General features: G+C 41.9%; 1 protein-coding gene across 2 annotated transcripts in view; it reads left to right on the top strand.

Moving 5' to 3' along the window:
• Positions 1–21,677, top strand: part of LOC107387839 (zinc finger MIZ domain-containing protein 1) — a 143,312-nt gene that overhangs the window by 106,072 nt on the left and 15,563 nt on the right. Inside the window, exons 4-5 of one of the 2 annotated variants that reach the window (XM_015963048.3) lie at positions 4,782–4,895; positions 9,350–9,455. In XM_015963048.3, the coding sequence (XP_015818534.1) occupies positions 4,782–4,895; positions 9,350–9,455 (220 nt within the window). Of the gene's footprint in view, positions 1–4,781; positions 4,896–9,349; positions 9,456–14,064; positions 14,185–21,677 lie in introns of those variants that run through there. The other variant, XM_015963049.3, reaches the window with a different exon arrangement.

The raw sequence follows: 21,677 nt of genomic DNA, 5'->3' as shown, positions 1-21,677 counted from the left end.
CATTCCTCCCCCCAGCTGGAACCAATCAACCAGACAAACATTTGGACAAAGTGACAAAGAAATAAACCGTTTTTAAAATAAGACTTGTATCAATCATTGTTGCTAGGATTTAAGTTAACACCATGGTGTGAAATGTAAAAATAGCCACTAGTAACAGAGTTTCCTCTGTTACATCAACACTTTAAAGTAATGAAATAATAATCAAAATAATAATTTTGCTTGAAACGAGCTGTAATCAAACCCCTTATTAAAAAACAAAGTCTTGATGTTTCTGTATTATCAAATTATTGGCCCATTTCTACAATTCCGTTTCTTTCTAAGGTTCTTGAGAAAGTTGTTTTTAAGCAGCTGTTAGACTATCTAGATGCTAACCAAATTTTAGAAGTCTTTCAATCTGGTTTTCGAGCTAAGCATAGTACTGAGACTGTGCTTGTGAGCGTGTTTAATGATATTTACACTTACTCTGATGTGGGTGACTCAGTCTTTTTATTGCTGCTTGATTTGACTGCGGCCTTTGATACTCTTGATCATGCTATTCTTCTTGTTCCTCTTGAGAAGTGTGTTGGTATCACTGGCTCAGCACTCTGCTGGATGAGTTCTCATCTGTCAGATAGGCATGTGATGGTTAGGATCGGAAGTTTTAGCTCGAGTGATGCTCTTCTTAAATATGGGGTCCCACAGGGCTCTGTACTCGGCCCGCTGCTTTTTAACCTATAATTGCTCCCACTTGGTGCTATTTTTAAGAAATATGGCCTTGACTTTCATTATTATGCCGATGACTGTCAGGTCTATGCCCCTACTAAAGATTAATGAGTCTAAGACTGAGCTAATTATACTGGCACTGAGTGGCTCTCCTGTATTTCCTCCGTCTTTGGTGAAATTGTTTAAAGGATGTAGGGTCTTATCTGGGTTTTAAGGTTGATGCTCAGCGTAATTTTGATTTCAATAATGTTGTTCGATAGTGCTTTTTTCAGCTGAAAAATCTTTTCAAGGAGGTCTTTTGTCCTTAAGAACAATCTGGAGAGTATGAGCCTTTTCACAATAATCTAATTGTCTGAGATTTTGACTGTGGGGTTATCATAAGCTGTAAACCATAATCATCACAGTTCTAACAAATAAAGGCTGAAACATCTGGCTTTGTATGTAATGAGTCTGTCTCATAGTTTAGATTCACTTTTTAACCCTCCCACTGTCTTCATGGGTGACCCCGCGAGGAAAGTCAACCATTGAGCAGGATTGATGGTTTATCCCTTGAGGTCCACGTGGCAGGGGTGAGGTGGTGCTCACTCCTCACCCCTTCCACATGGACCCAAGGGATTAACCATCAACCCTGCTCAATGGTCAACTTTCCTCGCAGGGTCACCCATTAGGACAGTGGGAGGGTTAATTAGAAGTACTGACATACATGAACGTTTGCACCATATTCTAATTTTTCAAGCGTCACCTGTTTGTGTGCCTGGTCGAGATGTTTTGAAAAAGTTAGAGCAAGTTAAGATGGCAGAATGATGGCAAAACACATAGGTATATGAAAGTTACATGTCCATTATTTTCCCTTCTGACCCACAAGTTCTCTGTGACATATCGTCCACTAATATTTTTTCACTTTGTTTGATTTTTGTGTAAGAATGCTGCCTAAAGAAAAAATAATTGAGCGCTTACTTCCTGCTTGGATATCCTCCTGTAGCAGCCATTTTCTGCTTTTGTAGTAGCTCAGTTTGTCCATGTTGTGTTGATTGTTTTCCACATGTTTTAAACTTGTATCCTAATGTTATAATGTGTGGTAAAAGGTATTCAGCTACAATAGACAACTTTTAATCATGAAGATTTCACATTTAGCTTTGTGACCTTTAAGCTCTTTGTTGTATTTATAATTTTGTAAAAAATAAAGGCAAAAAGAGACAATTAGGAAGTGATACAACAAAAATAAATACATATACTTGGTTAACCTCCAAACATTCAAGGATGCTAAAAGCAGCTATCTGATTCCACCCTAACACATACTTTCTGTGACAGTTTGTTTTTCTCTGGCGTCTCTGAATTGCACCGCTGTGAATACTTGGAGGGTAGGATGAGTTGCCTGATACTGCTGGTATCTATTTCAGCGATACTATTTTCCTCTCACGGTGTGAAGCCAGTTTTGCTGTCAGGCTCTCCTCTCGCTGATGCATTCGGAGGCCTGGCGGAAACCGTGAGCCGTCCTCTCGCTGCGGGAGCACTTCCTCAGTCTCTCGTTGTCAATATTTCAAGATAAAGTTGCACCGCTGTGTATGGCTGCTGCGCAGGCTGTGCAGCTGGTTTTGTCTGGCTGCTGCAGTCGTCCCAGCGTTAATTGTCTCCATTAATACGTGTTTCTTTTTTGTTGTCGGTGGATGTAAAACAACAGTAGCAAATTGAAAGCTGTGATTTTTGAATGAAGAGAGCGTGTGTGTGCCAGATTGCATGCGCTGTCACTTTGAGTTAGGCTGCAGATGTGCAAGTTGTTTCCAGGCGTGACTACAGAGGAGGATTGGATGTGAACAAAGCTGTGCTCTCAGGACACTGCACGTCCTGTCCATCTATGTTTCGCATGAGCTGGGCTGAGCTTTAACTGCAGTGTAAATGTTGTTGAGTCATTCTCGCCCAGGGGATGAGGATGGAGAAGAGGGAGACGGCGGGAGAGGAGGGGGGGTTCTTGGCCACTAGTTTGGGTTTGATTGGTGGGTTTTGGCCGTAAAGAGGGGAACATCTGTGGCACGGCAGTGCCAAGCTCTCTGTGTGACAGCCACACTGGTGGGACCAATTGTTCTGAGTGCAAAGAACAGTAATCACTTCAAACCCAAGTGGTGTGTGTGTGTGTGTGTGTGTGTGTGTGTGTGTGTGTGTGTGTGTGTGTGTGTGTGTGTGTGTGTGTGTGTGTGTTGTGTGTGTGTGTGTGTGTGTGTGTGTGTGTGTGTGTGTGTGTGTGTGTGTGTGTGTGTGTGTGTGTGTGTGTGTGTGTGTGTGTATGTGTGTGTGTTTAACCCTCCCTTCTACATATTCCTCCTCCCTCCCCTTTTCTATCTTCGGTGCTCTGATTGCGTGTGTTGTCTAGCTTTCAGTCTCATCTAAATTTAGCATCTGTGGAGCAGAAATTTAAATGCTCTGCAGCCCTGCCACATCTTCCTCCAGGTTCCTCCAGCAAAGTAGGGAGCAATCTTAGACAAAGCAGAGAAATAAATAAATAAACCGGAATGGTTTCATCCACCAGCTCCCCTCCTGTCAAACACCAGCTTTGTAAACTGATATGAAAGCAGCCTTATCAAATCCTGACCTCTGCTGCCCCCTAAAGAGCAAGTGAGAAAAAAGCAATGCCTGTACAGCTGTCGCTTTCTCCTCTTCCTTTCCCTGTGACAGTGAAATCAAAGCACACAGATGTATTAAGGAGGCAGCCATTGGCTTTAAGCTGACAAACCACTCTATTTACCTTTGATGCCACAGAGTGGGAGTCCATTTGTTCCTGTTTTGAGCAAGTGCACTACAAAGGCTTGTGTGCATAATCTCTCCAAAAGGCACCAGATTACTGCAGAGCGGAGGGAGTGTATGTGCTTTTCTATGTATGAATTGATTTGTATCGAGTTTTAAAGGTTTAAGTGATGAGGTGACCATTTGTGACTCATAACACCAATTTTTTTCCGGCGTTATTGCAACTCAGAAGCAAAACAGACAGCAGGGTAAGAGAGAGAGTGGGCTGCTGCTCCACCGGGGGAATTAATGCCATGGAGGAGTGGATCAGGAGTGTGTTGTCAGAGAAAGTCACCGCTCACAACAGGGCCAGATTGAGGACTTCCTCCTCATCTGCTCGAGCAGTTCAGAGAGATTTTCTGCATGAAGCGCTGATGACTTTAAGCACTTCTGGGCAATGAATCCACTGTATTACAATCCTACATTTTTGAAGAAAATTCACTCAGTTTGTTTCTTAACTTTCTAAGCTCACAATCATTTTTTAGTGCACGTTTTTTACTTCCCCTGGTAATTTGGGACTAGTTTGACCTCAGAAACCTAAACAGTTTGTTGTTCAAAACATAAAAAACAACTATTTATCACTATTTAAAAATTTTACCAATTAAAAACTGAATTATTTAAAATCACTAAAAGATAATCTTCAATGGTCTAAGTTGAACGAAAAAAATGTAAAACGATGCAGAGAAGCTAAATGCCCTTTTATGACTCAGAGGTTAAATATTTAAAATGTAAAAAATTAAAAAGAAAGAAATGCACAACTTTTTGTTTCCAACTGATAAACAGGAGAGAAGCAAGTTGATTTTGCTTGAAAATATGTACAGTAGGCCTGTAAGGTGATTAATTTTAATTTAAGGTTTTTAAGAAAAATTTAAATGGTCATTCTAGTTTGTAAGTTTAAAATTAGGATGGGCAGACTGGAAAAAGTTATTAAATAATTCAGTATTGTGTAATTATCTTGGGCTTTTTAGTCTAAATACCCCATATTTTTAAGATTAATTAACTATTCTTTTTTTTCTTTTGGGCAATCTATCAAACATGTGGTGCTTGCAAAATAATATTTTACTATAAAAGTATTTTTTCTGAACCACATCAAAGATTATAGTAAATTATTTAAAGTGTTCTCTGAATTAAAATGAGAATTGCTGTAAATGAACATGTTACCATCGAAGAAGACTGATTAATATAAACGTTTTCCTCATTTATTCAACTTCACAACAAATAAAGGAGTTGTTCTGGCTTTCTGTTTTATTGCAACAGCTGACTGCTCTCTAAACATCTCCCTCTTTTTTTGTTTCTCACAGCACTTACAAAATCCAGCAAATTTCCAAACAGCAGCGACCGAGCTGCTGGACTGGTGCGGCGACCCCCGAGCCTTCCAACGTCCATTTGAGCAGAGCCTGATGGGATGCCTCACGGTGAGTCTCCATTCCTGTACTCCATCTGCAGCAGTTTCACTCCCGTAGGTTCAAGGACGAGGAAACAACTGCTGCAATGGCTTTTCTACAACTCCCCTGGGATAGGAGAGAGCTAATGTTTAGCACCCTGATCCTTGAGGTCACATGGGGATAAAACAACAAAACTCCGCTCAGGAAGGAAAAAGTCAGATTTATTTTCCTAACACAAACCGTATCAGTGGGGGGGTATGAGTGGAAAAAATGGCATGGAGCCTCAAAGCAGTCATTTGTCAGACAAAAACATTTTTGTTGTCCCTGAATAACTCGTCACTGCTCTGAGAACAGAGCAGACCATCAGGACAACAAAAGACGGACTGCGGGTGTCACCTGCACCTGTCACCTGAGCTTTAACACGTTGCTTTAAGTGACATGTAAAAGACACCGGGGCTTGAGGGGCAGTTTGAATCCCCTACTGCAGCTGAAAGTCCAGAGATCTGTGCTCAAACACCAAAGTGATACAGCGACTGCTTCTGTAGCTTCAGTGTGCATCAGCAGGTGATTTATCCTTCGTTTTGCCAATTTAATTTGGTCTCGTGTTATAAAAATGTCTGCTCCTTCCTTTTGGTTCATGAGCTCCACAGACCAGAACTTCCAAGAAAAGGAGGGATGATAATCTAATTTAGCTGCTAAATTACTCACAAAATTACTATCTTCCTATAATTACATTTTAATACTTTTTATTCCAACTGAGGAAATGTGCAAACAATGACGGTTTGTTTGTTTTTCGTTGTTTCTTTTATCTTATCTATTGGACAGCCTTAACTATCTCTACAGACTCCTCATTCAATAATGTAAAGGACAGTTATTAAATAAAGATAATAACATTCAGAAGCTTGTACACACATTGATGTAATTTGTTGTTTTTGCAGGAAGTACTCATGTTTGCATTTCCTGTAAATAACCTTTGTTATAAATCAGGTTGCCCAAACATACCTCAGATTTGTGATTTTGAGTTCATGTCAAACACAAGCCAGTGATTTCTGCCATCTGAATGAAAACTACTGCAAACTCTTTTCAGATGTCTAAACTGCCAAGCTCAGAGTAAAACGCTTAACTGCTGGTGTGTATCCTCCATCACTGTGGAGATCAAGTATCAGAACAAACATCAAATTCTGAGGAGTATTTCAAAAGTAACTTTTGATCTGCAGGATGTCACAAAAATGCTACATTTTTCATCTAATGCCCATCAGGACTCAGTACAACAGGGAAGGTAATGAGACTTTTTTTATTTTGCTTTAGAAGGACTAATAAAATTAGCCATAATTAAGTAGTTTAAACTACAAATATGAACGGTGAACCTTTAACCATCATTTGCTTCAACTATTGTCAATTAAATGTAAAAATTAGATGAAAAAAAAGTGTAAATTTATAGATTTAAGCCAACCTTTGTTTTTAAACCCGTTCCGTTCCCACTCCGAGGTTTAGGCGGATGTAATATACCATATTAAGATATAAACACACGTTTGCCTCGTGGCGGATGAACTGTGTCCAATTACCATTCTAAAGTTAGAAACACTCTTTTTTAAATAACTTCTTATAAAAAAATTACACTTTTGCAAAACATCCGTCACCGGTTTAGGTTCCAATTAGACAGGCTACGCTCACATTTCTCTGTTTTAATGGGGGATTCCTATAAATAAAGCTCAGATATATGGTCTCTGTTCTGGTGTCACGTCAGGACTATACTTACAGACGATAATGACATGTTCTAGGCAGCAGCTGTAGTACCTCAGGACTCGAAGTGTGATAGCAGGGTTGAGTTTCTGAAAAGGCAGGGTGGAGAAGAATTTAGTGTAGACAAGTGTGTGTGTGTGTGGGGGGGGGGGGCATTTGTCCACACAGACCAGAGTATACCCTAAAGGGCCGAGATGATTCGGCTGTTTTTGAGCTGAAAGCGGTGGAGGTAAATCAAAGAAGGGTGATTTACACCTCCTCCTCTGGCATGTTGATGCTCCTCTTAATGTTTCCTCTCAGTGGGTCATCTCCGCTCTGTAGGCCACGTTTTCTCCTCATTTCACCGTCAGCCGACTCATCTGGAACGTATAAGCTTGTGTCTATCATTTATGCTTAAGTGGATCTTTGATGCTGCAAAAGGTCACTGCTGTGCAGAGTCCTCAGGTCAGTCGGACTGGCAGACAGTAGTTGGTCCAAGAACATGAAGATTTTTTTTAAATGCATCATAAATTATTGTGTTGTTTTATAATACAGGAAATTGTTTCTAAGGAGTTTGGTGTATACTGGAGCTTAATGACTGATGTGTTTCTGGGATATTTTTCCACAATGTGTTATATTTATGCTCTTTAAAGGTACAATATGTAAGACTTTTATGGTGGAATGATTACAAAACAGTCTAATGTCTCAATCAAGTTGGAAGGAAGGTTATACTGATACACAGATTGAATTCTCAGTCGGCTGGAGGTTGTCAGTTTTTCTCCTTTCAAAATGGTTAAAGAGTGACGTAGTTGTCTGTGCCAGCTAACACTACAGCTCCGGCATTTTTTATTCGACCCAGCCGGCAAATTGTAGCAACATTTTTTTTAAAGATCCTAAGCCAGTTAAAGAAGTGACCCGGAAGTTATTTCTTGTACCCCTAAGAAGCCACAGCATATTTTTGTTTTACGCTAACACTAGCTGCGTTTTCATGTGCCTAATTTCCTCAATCCGATTGAAATCTTGGTTGATCGGAATTTCCGAATCTCTGTTCACATGGACACGAACTGAAATGATCCGATCATGCCGTGCGTACATATGCACCAAGCATTTAATCCGATTAAATAGGTTGAGCATGCGCAGAGTTGCCTTTCACGAAAGAAAAATTGTAAACAAACGCCATGAAACGAAAAGAAAAATGTAAAAACAGAAATAACTATTCTTCCTGCTTTCCTGATCCATTTATTCAATTTAATATTTTTATTTAGCTCATAGAAGTTACGTTTTCTTCAGTGAATAACTGCAGATATATGCTTTGCTGCATTTTATTGTTGATTAAAATAAGGGAGGGTTATGTCTGCCTCTTGATCAGCTGGTCCGCAGGTCTGAATTGACAGCTGTAGCGCTGCGCTGCGGCACAGAGCGGGGGTGGGGGTGGGGGGGGGTTAGCCTCATGTTTTATTACTGAGCTCTGTTGTGGCTTATTATTAATAACATGTGACGATCAGCTGAAACTGTTGAGAAAAATCTGTTCAAACAAAATAACAGAAGATGTTCAGAAAGTTTAGAAGCCTGTGTTCATCATTAACGAACCGCATCTCAGGTCATCTGCGTTTACGTGCTTCTAACACGGACTTTACTGTCGTCCAGAGTGTTTAACCGAGGACGTTTTCCTACCCAACATCAGCCTCCAATCAGGTCTGTAAAACCCAGATTATCCTGTGTTCTTTACAAGCGTGTCTCCATCACCTGCTGCAGAAGCTGCTGTGTTCAAAGCTGACAGAAACGGGGATCCGTGCGCTGCAACCCCCACGATAAACCTGCGTATTTCCAGTAAAGATTTGAACATCTTTGTCGAATGATTTGTGCAATAATCAGATTTTTATTTTACTTCCACAAAATGCAAGTTCTGAATTAAATATTACTGAAACGGGACGGCTTGTTGTCGGATTTAAAAGCCGCCGCTCGTTAATTACACCGTCATTTTTGAAGTCAGGCAGTCCAAATGACAGCGGAGAGGCCAGCTGGCTGTTGCACACATGCGCAGTGGGCATTGTTTTACCCCAACAATCCGAATGGCTGTGCACATGCACGTCAATCGGAATGAAGAACGGAATAAACCACCTCTCTCAATCGGATTGAAATTTCAATCCGATCGGGCCGAATCGGATCAGAATATTCTGATTGACATGTTTACATGCAGAATTTTCAATCTGAATGGGCATTCAATCCGATTAAATATGCGCATGTAAACGTGGCTACTGAGTGAAGAAGGCTAGAGGCTAACATTGAGCTAACAATGCCAACGGTAAAATAGAAACAAATAGTTGGCTCTAAAATATCTCAAGCTACTTTTTCAATTACCAACAACTCAATATTATGGTAAAATGTATTTATCTACTCATCAGAACAGAACTAACTGTGTTTGAATCGCCTTCTCTTCATCTAGAATCTTCTGTAACTGGCAACAGCCATGAAACTCACTTCTGTGTTTTGAAATTGTGCTGCAGTAACCAGATTTTACCACAGGGTGTCATTCTTACTTGATTCTTATAAAACAAACATTTGAAATTAATTTCCATTTGATAAATTAATATCAATAATTAATCAATCACATGTACGCATATTTTAATGGGATGGTGAACCAAATATTGGTGAAAAGTTTTAAAGTGCACACATAAAAAACACTTCTACACTGTAAAAAGTTGTAGATTTTTATTTTTTTATAGACGAGGAAAAAAAATGTCTTCTGTCCATGTGTTCAGGTGGTCAGTCGCGTAGCAGCTCAGCAGGGCTTTGACTTGGACCTGGGTTACCGACTCCTGGCGGTCTGCGCTGCCAATAGGGACAAGTTCACTCCAAAATCAGCAGGTAAGACCAGAGTTTTCTCAGGCCATCTGGACACGCTGACCTGGCCGGGCTCTGAGTTTTTATCTACATTCTTGGTAGCATGTCTCCCAAAAACCCAGCTAAAACTACAGGTACCTAATAAAAAGTACTTACATTTTTAGATAGTCAACAAGGAAAAGGTTCAGTCTGCTTTGAAGCATTTTGTTGATTTGTTTCATTTGGTTTTAGACAAAGTCTGCTTAGCAAGATGTTCTATTTGCTACACCTTGTCAACAGCAGCGATGACTTCCTGTCTGTGTGGTGCGTCATTATCAGTGATGGATTATTTGTAAAGATGTGGATTTTATTTGCTTTCAAAGTTGTTAACGTGAGGGGAAAGCACATTGAAGATGGGTGGTAATGAAGATGTGTGTGCTGTCAGCGGCTCAGAAGATAACAGGAATATTTTGTGATTCTTTACAGTAGGTGATTTGTGGTTTCCACCTGTCTCAGGTTAGGAGAAAACCTCGGCTTTCCCTTTGCTTTTGAGTGCCTGGTCATGAGAGTCTGAGAAACATATTGTTTGAATTTTCTATTTTTATAGCTCTAAATCACTTCATTCCTTTTTTCAGCTACGGGTTACAAATTGTTCTCTTTCTACAATTAACAGAGGAAGCCAAATGTTCTAATTCTGCTTAATGCCTAATCAAATCTCAGAGCCTACTTTATGGGCTTAGATAAGATTGCCAATTGAATCTGTCTGAGTAATTTCCTGCAACAGCAGTCATTTGGAAAGTACTCCTGTTTAGGCAGCGTCTCAAAGTGCATTTCATGGACTATTGTTCATGCATGTTTGGAGGGGGCAGCAGAAAATGCTGCAAAGTTTTAACAAGTCAAGGTGGTCTATAAAATGAAGGGACAGCTCTCTCTCACACACACACTCTTGAAAATGGGAGAGATGGCTCTTAAAAGGACACTCCCACAGGGCCCCAGGGGCAAGACCTTCTCCCCTGACATCCCACGGGGTGGTTGCCGAGCGACGCAGGAAGGGAGTGAGTCACATGACAGGGCCGGGATGGCGGCAGCAGGTCGGCCAGCCGACGCCGAAGACTGATGAGTCAGTGTGTGCAGGAGAGACTTCTTTAAAGCCCGTGATTTCTTCTTTAGCAGATGGGCTTGTTTAGGCCACGAGTTTAAAAGCACATCCTCGTCTCACACCCGCTCAGTCTCGTCTTACGTTTTGCAGAATGGTTGCACACAGAAGATTTTAGGTCAGTGGATGGAGCTAGTAAGTAAATCCGACTTGGCACGCCGTCTTGGCTCTGACACGCGGTGTGGTCGGGCCGCTACGTTTCTGTTATGTCATCCCAACGCCTCTCCTGAACATTGTAGAAAATTGAGCTGAGGGCAAGGCAGAGAAGTAGGAAATCAATGTTCACAGGCAGCTTAGAGCTGAAATGGCTTGTAGCTTTGACAAATTGATTAACCATGGAATGCCTCCAACAATTTAAGGGATTAGGTTTTTTTGCTTTTGTTGTAAGAACAAGCTTCAAAGGGCAAAACTTAAAACTACATTAAAACTTTGCTATTGCCACCTTTTGATTTTATCAGCCGGAGTTCGATGGAAGATAATGTTAGTTGTAAATTAAATCCCTTCTCGTTAGTCTGGGATTTAAAAACTCAAACACAGAGTGATTCAGTGGATTGAATTACTTCTATTGGATATACAGGGGTGGGGGGGGTGGGGGGTTGGTCAGTCAGTCCCTTTAGCTTTTTGAAAGTGGCCCTCGGTTGTTGGGGCAAATTTTGGGGGAGGGGTGTCTGTCTGACCTCTTTGTGAAAGGGATTAGCCTGCTCTATTAATCTGTGATTACTCTGACTGTCCGAGCGCGGGGTAAAGCTGTGCACGTGGAGCCCTCAGCACAGACTCACTCAGTGTGGCGAAACTCATCCTGTCCATCACAAGCCTGTTCCATCCATGTCACACCAGTCTTAAACAACCACACTCATTCAGACTGCTTCCCAAAGTAAAGGTCACATTTTCTCCTGCACATGCGTCAGAGCAGCACATTCCCAATCGTTCCCGCCTCGCCGAGCTTTTGGAATTCCTCCACTCAAAGGAGTGAAAAGAGGCTCCAGCCTTCAAGGAGGGAGGAGCAGGCTGAAGTTTCTCAGCTCCTCCAGCCATTCATCCTCACATGTAACAAACGGCTGGCAAACCAGCCATTCAGCAGATGATTAGTTCTCACTCCCCTAAGCCTCGGCTAGTTTCTACACTTGTTTTGCACCTTCAGAGATGCTTTCAAGTCCAGTCGCTACACATTGTGGGGTGTAGTTAACAGTGTCAGCGTGATTAAAAAATACCTCTGTGTTTTTGTGCCTCTGTGTTGTTTTGTTGGTGTGAATGTGGGCGTGTTTAAGGTGGGACATCAAGAGGCCGTTTTTTTCTCTGATCTGTTAATGCTTTAGCGAGCAGGAGCCATAAAAAGAGTGGGTGTTGTGTTTGTTTGCTTGACAAAGACGAGGCAGAGTGGCCACCTGTTTCCTACTTTCTACAGATATAGATAAATCAGATCAGTTCGTTCACACAACATCCAGAAATTTGTCTGGCAGACTTTCTGGTTTGGATTCAAAGCTAAAATAAATAAACATAGCTAAGCAGAGATGCTGCAGGCGTGTTCACAGAATTTGCTAGGTGATAGGAAAAGTTGCAATAAAATAGCAATGCTCTGCTAAGGTAGGCCATTTGTCTTTTTTTTCACCAGCGTGTGTTTTTGGGCTGAGGAAATTGAACTTTTGTCAGAGAAATTATGTGGTTGTTGAAAACTGAACGTTAAAAGACATTTTGGTCAATCTGAAGTATGTTTTTGTTTATAATTCATAATGTTACCCATGCAGAGATAGCTTCCTGATTGGTTACTGTTTGAAGAAATAGTTTACATCTTATCGGGCTAATGAGGGAGCTGCATGGCGGTGCAGTTGGTGGCATTAGCATGTTCTCCTCATGAATGTGTGGGTTTTCTCCAGCTACTCTGGTTTCCTCTCACAGAGAAGAAACATGCATCAGGTTAATTGGGGGACTTCAAATTGTCGCTAGGTATGAGTGAATGATTGGTTGCATGTCTCTGGGATGGACTGGTGACAGGGTGAGTGTGTGTGTGTGTGTGTGTGTGTGTTAGTGAGTGATGACTGTGCAATGCAAAACTGGCAGAAGCGCAAAGGTTTATAAGATACCGTCACCTGAACCACTGTGATATTTAGAAGATTGGAGCTATTTTGGTTATGCTCAAACTAGCCGTTAGCTTATCAGCTCTGTAGCACATATGCATTATTTCTCCAAACAAGGCATTGAGGATGTTATCTGTTAATTGTAGGATAGAAATTATTTATAGATTCTACAGAAACACTTGTCTGGAATGTCTGGTGTGTTGTTTAAAGATAATTTAATTAGGTTTCAGTACATTTTTCAATATGACTTCATGCTGACTGTGTTTGTTTGCATGCAAATTTCTCCTGAACTGAAGTTTGCCTTTTAGCTTTTTCATAAAAACATTTTCTTTTTTTCTTGTCTTTTACTTAATCTCAATTTATTTTATTCAAGTAAAAGATTTTACATTTACAGCTGCACACTTTGATCATCTGGAATCTGACAGAATTTATCATAAATTGATATATTTGAAAAGAAAATGACTTTAAAGCTGGAGGGATTTTACACAGATGTGTTTTGCTTGTCTGGATTTATGGGGTAAAAGGGCTTGTACCTGGAAGTATGAGTGCCTAATTCCTCTGAAGACTGTATGATCCCTGAAGTCTTCCTGCCAAATATGATCGATGGGTTAACTTGCATTGCAGGGCTGTAAGTCAGCCGCCGCACACGTAGCTGATAGGAAATACTAGGAGAGTAAATACCGACAGGTGAGATAAGAGCTGGTGAGCCGCTTCCTCTTGTTGCAGTGTTACGTCTGCAGCAGCAGGCGGGGATTGGTTCCATCTTCAGCTCCCCCATATGGCTCCTTGCAACAACACCTGCTGTTTGCATATTAAACTTGATTTACATCTTGTCTCTAATCATATGCTTATTTTTACATTTTAACCTCAGATCAGTTGCAATAATATGACACCTGAATTGGCTCACCGTCGATGTCTGCAGGTGTTTTTTATTTGCGCATCAATAGAAGCTGGAGGGTTGCCTCAGGTGGTGTGTCTACCTGCAGATTACATGTTTTATAGTCCTGTAATTATTCATCCAAAAGCCCATTGACAAATTTGTTTTAATTGGCTCCTCCTTCTTTGATACAAACATGTAGCCTCCTCCTGCTCCTCCTCCTCCTCCTCCTCATCTTCCTCCTCTTCCATGCCCCTTAATTACAATGACTAGTTTGATGGATTAAGTCTACTGCATCCTTGCAAAGCTGAGGTTAGGGGGGCTGAAACTGCCACTTCACCTGAGCGTGTTTCAGTTGCCACATTGTCGACTCTCCCATCGCAGCGGCGGCTGCTTTAAATGAATTGATTGAGGCTTCTTTTACTCGTTGCTCTGGACTCAGGCCAAGACACAGGCTGTCTAGCACATTAGGCACCACCCCCCTTTGCAAGTTTGAAATGTGAGCTGCCTGCATTTTTTTCTTCCCTCCCCTCCCCTCCCCTCCACGCTCTCCCTTCTGGCAAAGTGGCTGTGGCTCCTTCTGTGTGATGTGTGTATTGGGAGAGCAAGCAATGGATCACTAGACAGAAAAAGAAGATACATCAATAACAGCTGCATACATCCGAGGTGAGGAGATAAGCATTTGGTTCTCTGCCTCTCTGCCTGTCCTCCCCCCTCTCCTCTCCTCCTGCCCCCCCCCACCCCCCCCACACATCTCTGTGTCTTTAACCCTTTCCTGCACCTGATTCTTGGCGAATTGTTTGTGATGCTTCCCGCCTCCATTCTCTGACCACAAACCTCATCTCGTCTTTGCCGTTAGAGCTGTATGAAGTTTCCTTTCGCCTTCCCCAACAGCTTATCCTAGTTTCTTTTCCCCTTGTTGTCTCTAGGGTATTTGTTGCTTGAGTGCAAAGAAGCCAGTGGCAAGTACAGCAGGGGCACATTAGCGGTGGCTCCATCTGTGATTGGTTTTGCCTGCAAAACGGAGAGAGCAGCCATGAATAATTGATGTGTATTGTGCAGTCAGTCAGTCACTGGACATGCGGGGAGAGAGATGAGAAAACGGAGAGAAGCACTCTGCCCTGAGACAGGCAGGGAAGCGAGGAGGAAGAGGGAGGAGGAGGAGGGGAGAGGAGGAATGTTATAAGGAAGAGAGGAAGGGAGAATGAGCTTTAAAATAGCTGCTGGTTTCAGTACTGCACAGATTAAGGCTACCCTGGATCGCCTTTTGTTCTGCTGTTGCAGATTTGAGCTCAGAAGTGTTTCGAGGCACATGAGCTCCTTTTGTTCTGTTTAGTGAAGAGTGGGAAACGAGGTGGTGTGGTTGAATCGCGGGTGGCATTTTAGACATGGAAGGAGGAGGCTTTGCCACCGTGAATACAAAACAAGGCTGCAGAGCTGGGAGCTGTCAAAAGGAGTAGACAACTGATGAAGAGTATAAGGGGGTGTAGTCAGTGACAAGAGTGAAGGTGGATCTGTTGCTACTGAGGGGAACTCCATATTATTTCACCCCTGGAGGGGCAGAGGAAGGGTTGATCCCTGCGTTGGGCACCGCGTCCGGCAGGATGACGGGCAGCTTGCAACAGCTGACTGCTGCATTTGACCCACTTACAACTGACACATAAGGGGTCAAAACGGCCTCGATTATCTCCCTGAGTTACGCTGACCTACTTGAGTTGGCATTTTCTGTGAGTCTCTCTGCCGTTCATCACTCCCCTCGATGACACGCAGTGAAAGCAGATTTCTCCTATGATGGAATCGGGTGGTTTCAAATTAATTTCCTTTTTGGTCCAAGTCTTTAAACAGCAGCAACAAGTTTGAGTAGCAAGTACTCTATGGGTTTAGCTGCCATTTGTCATCAACAATAAAATTAAATCAGAATGCTATTTTCATTTGCCAATTGTGCATTTATAAAATTTGCAAGAAAAGCTGATTTTTAGTTGTTTATTTTTTATGAGAGAAGTTATTTTTACATCGATTTTAAAAAGTGTTATTGGTGTCTTTCCTAAAGATATTTAATGCAATGCATCTGCAGGTGAAACTCAAAAAAGAGGAATATGGTGCAAAAGTCTATTTATTTCATTAATTCAGCTTAGACTGAGAGACCATGTAAAGGGAAACTTTGCAGTTCTAGCTTGCTTTTAGCACCCCCTACTGTCCGTTTTAATTCACTGTCGTAAAAAATAAAACTGAAACTCTCCTCCTCGCTGTGCGTACGTCTTTTTAACACCTTAATCTAACTGTTAGTTAGATTAGTTTCTACAACAGTGGTTCTTCACTAAATCAAATAAATCAGTTGTGTTCATGATCTGAAACATGCAGGAGTTATGTCTCTGAGCTCTCACGATTCAGAAATCTCACAATCTTGACTCTTGTTTGGCTTCTATTGTGGTTGGACTTTTTTTTTATCAGATTAATTATTTCTTTGTTTCTTCTGAGGCTCCACCATGATAAACATGTTATCAGTAATGCTAACCAGGTACTGGGTAAGAGGTCTGTTCTGAGGTGCAAACAGGGATCGCCGTTATTATGTGAAACTTCAGGGCAGCGATCTGGAGAGGCTGAAGTGGAAACAGGGTACCCTGCTCACAAGAAAGAAGGGGCTGAGAGACTTTTCCTTCACCCTGTAAAGAGTCACTTTAGCACATACTGGCTCATACTGTACATACACATACTGGCTTTTCCTGCAGGAAAAGTTGCATAGAATGTCATTAAAGACGCAGGAACCCTTTGCAGGTGTTCTAGATTTGTTAGCTGATTAGAGTGTGACACTTTGAGTCTAGAATATTGAACCTTTACACAATATTCTAATAGTCTGAGATTTTGAATGTTGGGTTTTCATCAGCTGTGAGCCATAATCATCACAGTTATACCAAAGAAAGGCTTGAAATATCTGGCTTTGAATATAATGTCTCATAAATTACTTTCACCTTTTAAGGCGTCTGGCTGGAACTTCAATTGCCTTTGTGTTTGAAATGTGCTATACAAATAAAATAAATTAAGTTGAATTACTGAAATAAATGAACTTTTGCACCATATTCTCATTTATCCAGTTTCACCTGTACTGCTCTCCACATCCAACCATTCAGTTCTGTTGTTTTATCAGATTGAGTGACTTTCGTGTTCCATGCTATGTTGCGTTTGGTTTTTCTTCCCAGGATGCAAAATTGCCTTGACCTTTTCCTTTAAGGTTTCTCATTAAAGTCTCAGACTGAACCAACAGCATGCAGGATCAGACTGACTGCTGCTTTTGTGTTACCTAAATGAAAGAACATCAGCTGTAACTAATCACCGTTTGTTTTTACAGCTCTTGTGTTGTGATCTTTTAGTCAAACACAAACTTAGATTTTTTCCCCCCCGTTAGACTAAAGTTTGATCAAATATTAAACCTCTGAAATCAAAAAAGTAAAATGCAAGTTCCCTTTGTGGAAATACAAAAAAAGTCACCACCAAAAAAATAAAAGGTTACACACTCTTTTATGTTGTTGGTCTGCCTTTAGCTTTGATTACAGCATTCATTCGCTGTGGCGTTGTTTCGATAAGTTTCTGCAGTGTCACAAGATTTATTTCCTTCCAGTGTTGCATAAAGTTTCACCAAGATCTTGAATTGATGATGGTAGAGTCTTACCGCTGCACAAAGCCTTCTCCAGCAAAGATTCTCAATGGGGTTAAGGTCTGGACTCTGTGGTGGCCAATCCATGTGTGAAAATGATGTCTCATGCTCCCTGAACCACTCTTTCACTGTTTGAGCCTGATGAATCCTGGCATTGTCATCTTGGAATATGCCCGTGCCATCAGGGAAGATGGAGTAACCTGGTCATTCAGGATATTCAGGTAGTCAGCTGACCTCATTCTTGAAGCACATCCTGTTGCTGAACCTAGACTTGACCAACTGCAGCAACCCCAGATCATAGCACTGCCCCCACATGCTTGTACAGTAGGCACTAGGCATGATGGGTGCATCACTTCATCTGCCTCTCTTCTTACCTTGATGCACCCATCACTCTGGAACAGGGTCCATCTGGACTCATCAGACCAGTTTTTACTACTGCGTTGGACAGTTCTTAACCCAGCTCTAGTAGTTCTCTGCTTGATGCACGCCAAAGATCTGACTCTTCTCAAACAGACTAACATCCTTTACACGACCACCAGGTGCGTCTTTTCACATGATTGTTTAAGAAATGATAAGCAACCCATTGCACCTGAAATATAATTGCAAATCATCTGTAATCACAAATACAGATGATTTGCAAGAATTGGCATTGAACTACTAGATTATAACAATTGAAAATGTAGCCAGTCTTCTATACGTACATATGCAATGTCTACAAATAAGGGGAAAGGCATTTGTCTTTGTCAGCAGCACCGAACGTGAACATTGTTTATATTCAGTCCTTTTTACTGCGCTCAACAGTGTGTGGTACCAACTGAGAAGCTTCTCCATCTCATATTTGGAGCGCTAACCAATCTTCCAATATTAATCAATAATCATGTTAATAATTATGAATAATTTCCCTACCTTATGAAATCAGTTTTAATCTCTGGCATGGAAGGTTGTGATTGAGATGCATTCCTTCAAAGAATTCTGGACATTTAATTTTAAATAATTTCCTGCATTGTTACCATAGATCGCAAATATAAGATGGACTGAGCCTCCGTGATATCACCCGTAGGTTTCTGAAGAGCTGAACTGAAGCCCAGTGGGCGGTTCCCACCACTGCCATGTTGGCCGTGTCACACGTCGCGTCACTCTTGGAAAATACAAAAATGAACCTGAGGTTGGGGGCAGATGATTGACCCCATCAAACTCTGAGCCAATGTAGCTACGAGCTAACTGAGCTAGCCGAAGCTAACAAAGGTTGGCGGGCGCTTTTAGCCAATAACAAAACACGGTTGAGTGACTCTGCTACCCTCGGCCTCCTAGGCTGTAACTCTTAATGTGAGGCTGAGACCATCCCTGTAGCATGCAGGGAGGAAAGCTGCTAGCGCTAACTCCAACAACTCAGCGAACACCTGTCACTCAAAAGGACATGCCCCTAACAATTAATAAGTTCAAGCTTTAATTACATCTAAACAGATGATTTAGAAAAAAATTAAACCCTCTAAGAGTTGTCATGAATGTAAACCTAAAATGATTTTTAGATCCAAGCTGTAAACATGTTTATTTCTGATGTGAAGTTGGCATTTTACAAAAAGCAGCTGCTGCTGCAGGATTCATTCTGACTCAGGAAACACAGGAAACTGACGCATTGACCGAATCAAACAAACAAACCACCCTCACAGGGCTGACTCTGTGCCCCCACACTGGACTTGTCTCAACATCCTGTTTGGTCAGACGAGCTGCATGACATCTGAATAACTTCAGCTCTGAGCTTTACTGTGTAAAACATGCGATATTTGGTGTTTTACTGTTTTTCTTGTATTGTATTTCTCTTATCCAGCACCTCCTCTTTGGATGTCTGGCTGGTGATGACTAGTCTGTTAGTTATATATTGGCCTATTGCTCACTTCAGACTAATGTGATACAAATGTTGAATTACAAGCCTATAAATGGAATAAACTGCTTTAGAATGACACACTAAACCAATGGAAATGTGCTCTATCCAGAGTAAAATAAACAGTTGCAGGAATCATAGAGCAATGAGAAATATTCCAGTTATATTAAGGCCAGAAAGCATTCAGTATCAGAATAATCTCCTCTTGGATCAAGTCTGACTTTCAGTAGTTCCACTTGGCACTAGTGTTTATCTTGAGGGAGCCTTTTATTCAGATCCTGAGCTGTTGCACATATGGACATCTCTAATGAGCCTAGAGGGGTGCCATGGCCAGACCTGCTTCCTCCGGTGGCTGTTTCCAATGTATTTCTGCACAGGCTTTGACCCCAGGCCTACTGTGAAAAGGTCACAGGTGAATCAGCCAGCAGCACATGCAGCCGTGACACTGCAGGCTCTGCCCAGCACCCTGAGGTGGGCACTACTCTGGGCACATCTGCTCTCTGCCTAATTAGGATCATAGACAGAGGCTTAAGGCTGGGCCTTTGTTAATAGCAGCCTGTTGCTTTGGGAAACAATCTGGCTCCTGTAAGCTGCGTCTTTGCTCATCTTTAAATCTGGTTTGAGGTGGTTAAAAATAATCCACGTCAGAGCAGCTGGCAGCTCGGACATGTGGAAAGTTCACCGAGGTTACACTTGTATTTTTCAAGCTCTAATTCTTTAGTGACTGACCAAAATCATGTGTATGTACCTGATGTCTGCTTGGGAAATATGAAGTTGATTTCCTCAAAAACGCAACAACTCAACTTCCAAAGTCTAAAAAGGCTGACAGTCTGTGCATTCAAATGCAGAGGCAGAACTCCGAACAATTGCCTTATGTTTACTGAAGTCGTTTTCTTTTTTAAATGAATGTAAACGTGTTGGTCTGACTGAAGGCGAACTAGTTCTCATCCAGCTGAAGTACCCAGATAATGTGGTTGGAATCCAGCTTCCTCTGCATGTAAATGGCCCAGCTGAGGTGTGACCGGTTGGACACTCACCTTCCAGAAGTGACAAGATCGTGGAAGCGACCTTCTGAAGATGTGATCGCCACAATGTAACATGTGTAACACACATAGTACATTACGCACCAAATAAGCTGTGCTGCAGTGTTGTTGTTGACCTGTTTTTAGTTTGTCTGCTTCACTGCCACGAGCATTTGTTTACTATTTATGTTGCTATAGGCTAGCCATCCCCAACTCCCTTTCCCAGGGACCAGCATCCAGCATGTTTTAGTTGTTTCTCTCATCAAACAAACTTGATTCACCTGTTCTGCAGCTCATCAAGCACTGCAGAAGCCTTTTAATCACCTGCTGATCAAAATGAGGTGTGTTGGAGCAGGGAAACATTAAAACATGCTGGATACCGGCCCTGTGGGAAGGGAGTTTGGGATCACTGCTATAGGCTAATGCCGACATGAAAGGGTGCATGTCGCCACCTACCGTAGCGAAGTGGGACATACTTCATCCAATGATTCGGTTTTCTAACAGACATGAAAACAAGGATAAGGGCTCCCAGTTTCACCTTGATTGTTGTCGTAGTTTGAACTCGATGTGAAAAAGCAGCGTATTTACTCTGAACCACTCCTGGGTAACAGAGCTTCTCACCCAAGGGCGTCAGTTTGTTTTCAGAATTGCTGGGGACAATAACCATACACTTGAGTGGGGCTTAAAAATTGCTGGAGACAATAAAGTAGGCTAGCACAGGGGTCGGCACCCCGCGGCTCTGGAACCGCATGCGGCTCTTCCATCCATCTGATGCGGCTCTCTGTGCTTGTAAAATAATGAATGGATATTTAAGTAAAATGCTTTATATTTTACTGCATTAATTTTACATCTGTATGCTAATTCTAAATGTAAAGATTGTCTGCGTAAACCTGAACAGTTCCAACCCGGTCTTACTGTGAGACCGGGTTGACGCGTCACGCTTGTGCGTAATCATATCGGCGCTTTCTGAGCTGAAGAGGATGTGAGATTCTGGGATTCTCCTCAGACGGCTCCTGGATGTGTCGCCACATTGGAGACAGGAACAAACGCTATTCAGCCAAAGTTTCATAATCAGGGAACATTTTCTAAGTGACAAGTCTCTCTGAGAGACAGGGTTTGGAAAACACTCGCTTCAGTGGGAGGAATCTTCCCGCATGCGCTCTGGTTCTGCGACGCGCTCCAAGCCTATCTCCACATCTTCAGCTCGCTGTGTACCTTATGTAGTACACGCTGACAGCGAGCTGCGCTGAGCAATGCCCAGCTCAGATGTTCAGATGGGAATCTTTTCTTGAGTGATTTAGCTACATCTGCGATTTAAGTGGAATAAAATGTCAGTTTGTCTGCATGCGTCGGGGTAATCCTTTCTATTCTTTCTCCGTCAAAATAAACGGTCAAATACGGGAACTATCCCGTCAACACAAGCCCTGCTTTTAACTGTTTTGTTTTCTTGTGAAAATTGTTGCAAAGAGATATAATTAAACTTGATTTACACCAGAGCCAGGCGCACTGCGCCGTTATCTCCGTCACTGTAAATGAGGGAAAAACAAAATTGATCGGATCCTTTTCTGACCTTCCCCACCTACAAAGTTTAATTACAACAATC

Source organism: Nothobranchius furzeri, chromosome 16 (assembly GCF_043380555.1).
Source record: "Nothobranchius furzeri strain GRZ-AD chromosome 16, NfurGRZ-RIMD1, whole genome shotgun sequence".
NCBI classification, from domain to species: Eukaryota; Metazoa; Chordata; class Actinopteri; order Cyprinodontiformes; family Nothobranchiidae; genus Nothobranchius; species Nothobranchius furzeri.
The sequence above is the reverse complement of the archived record's forward strand: the minus strand, read 5'-3'. Positions and strand labels throughout refer to the sequence as shown.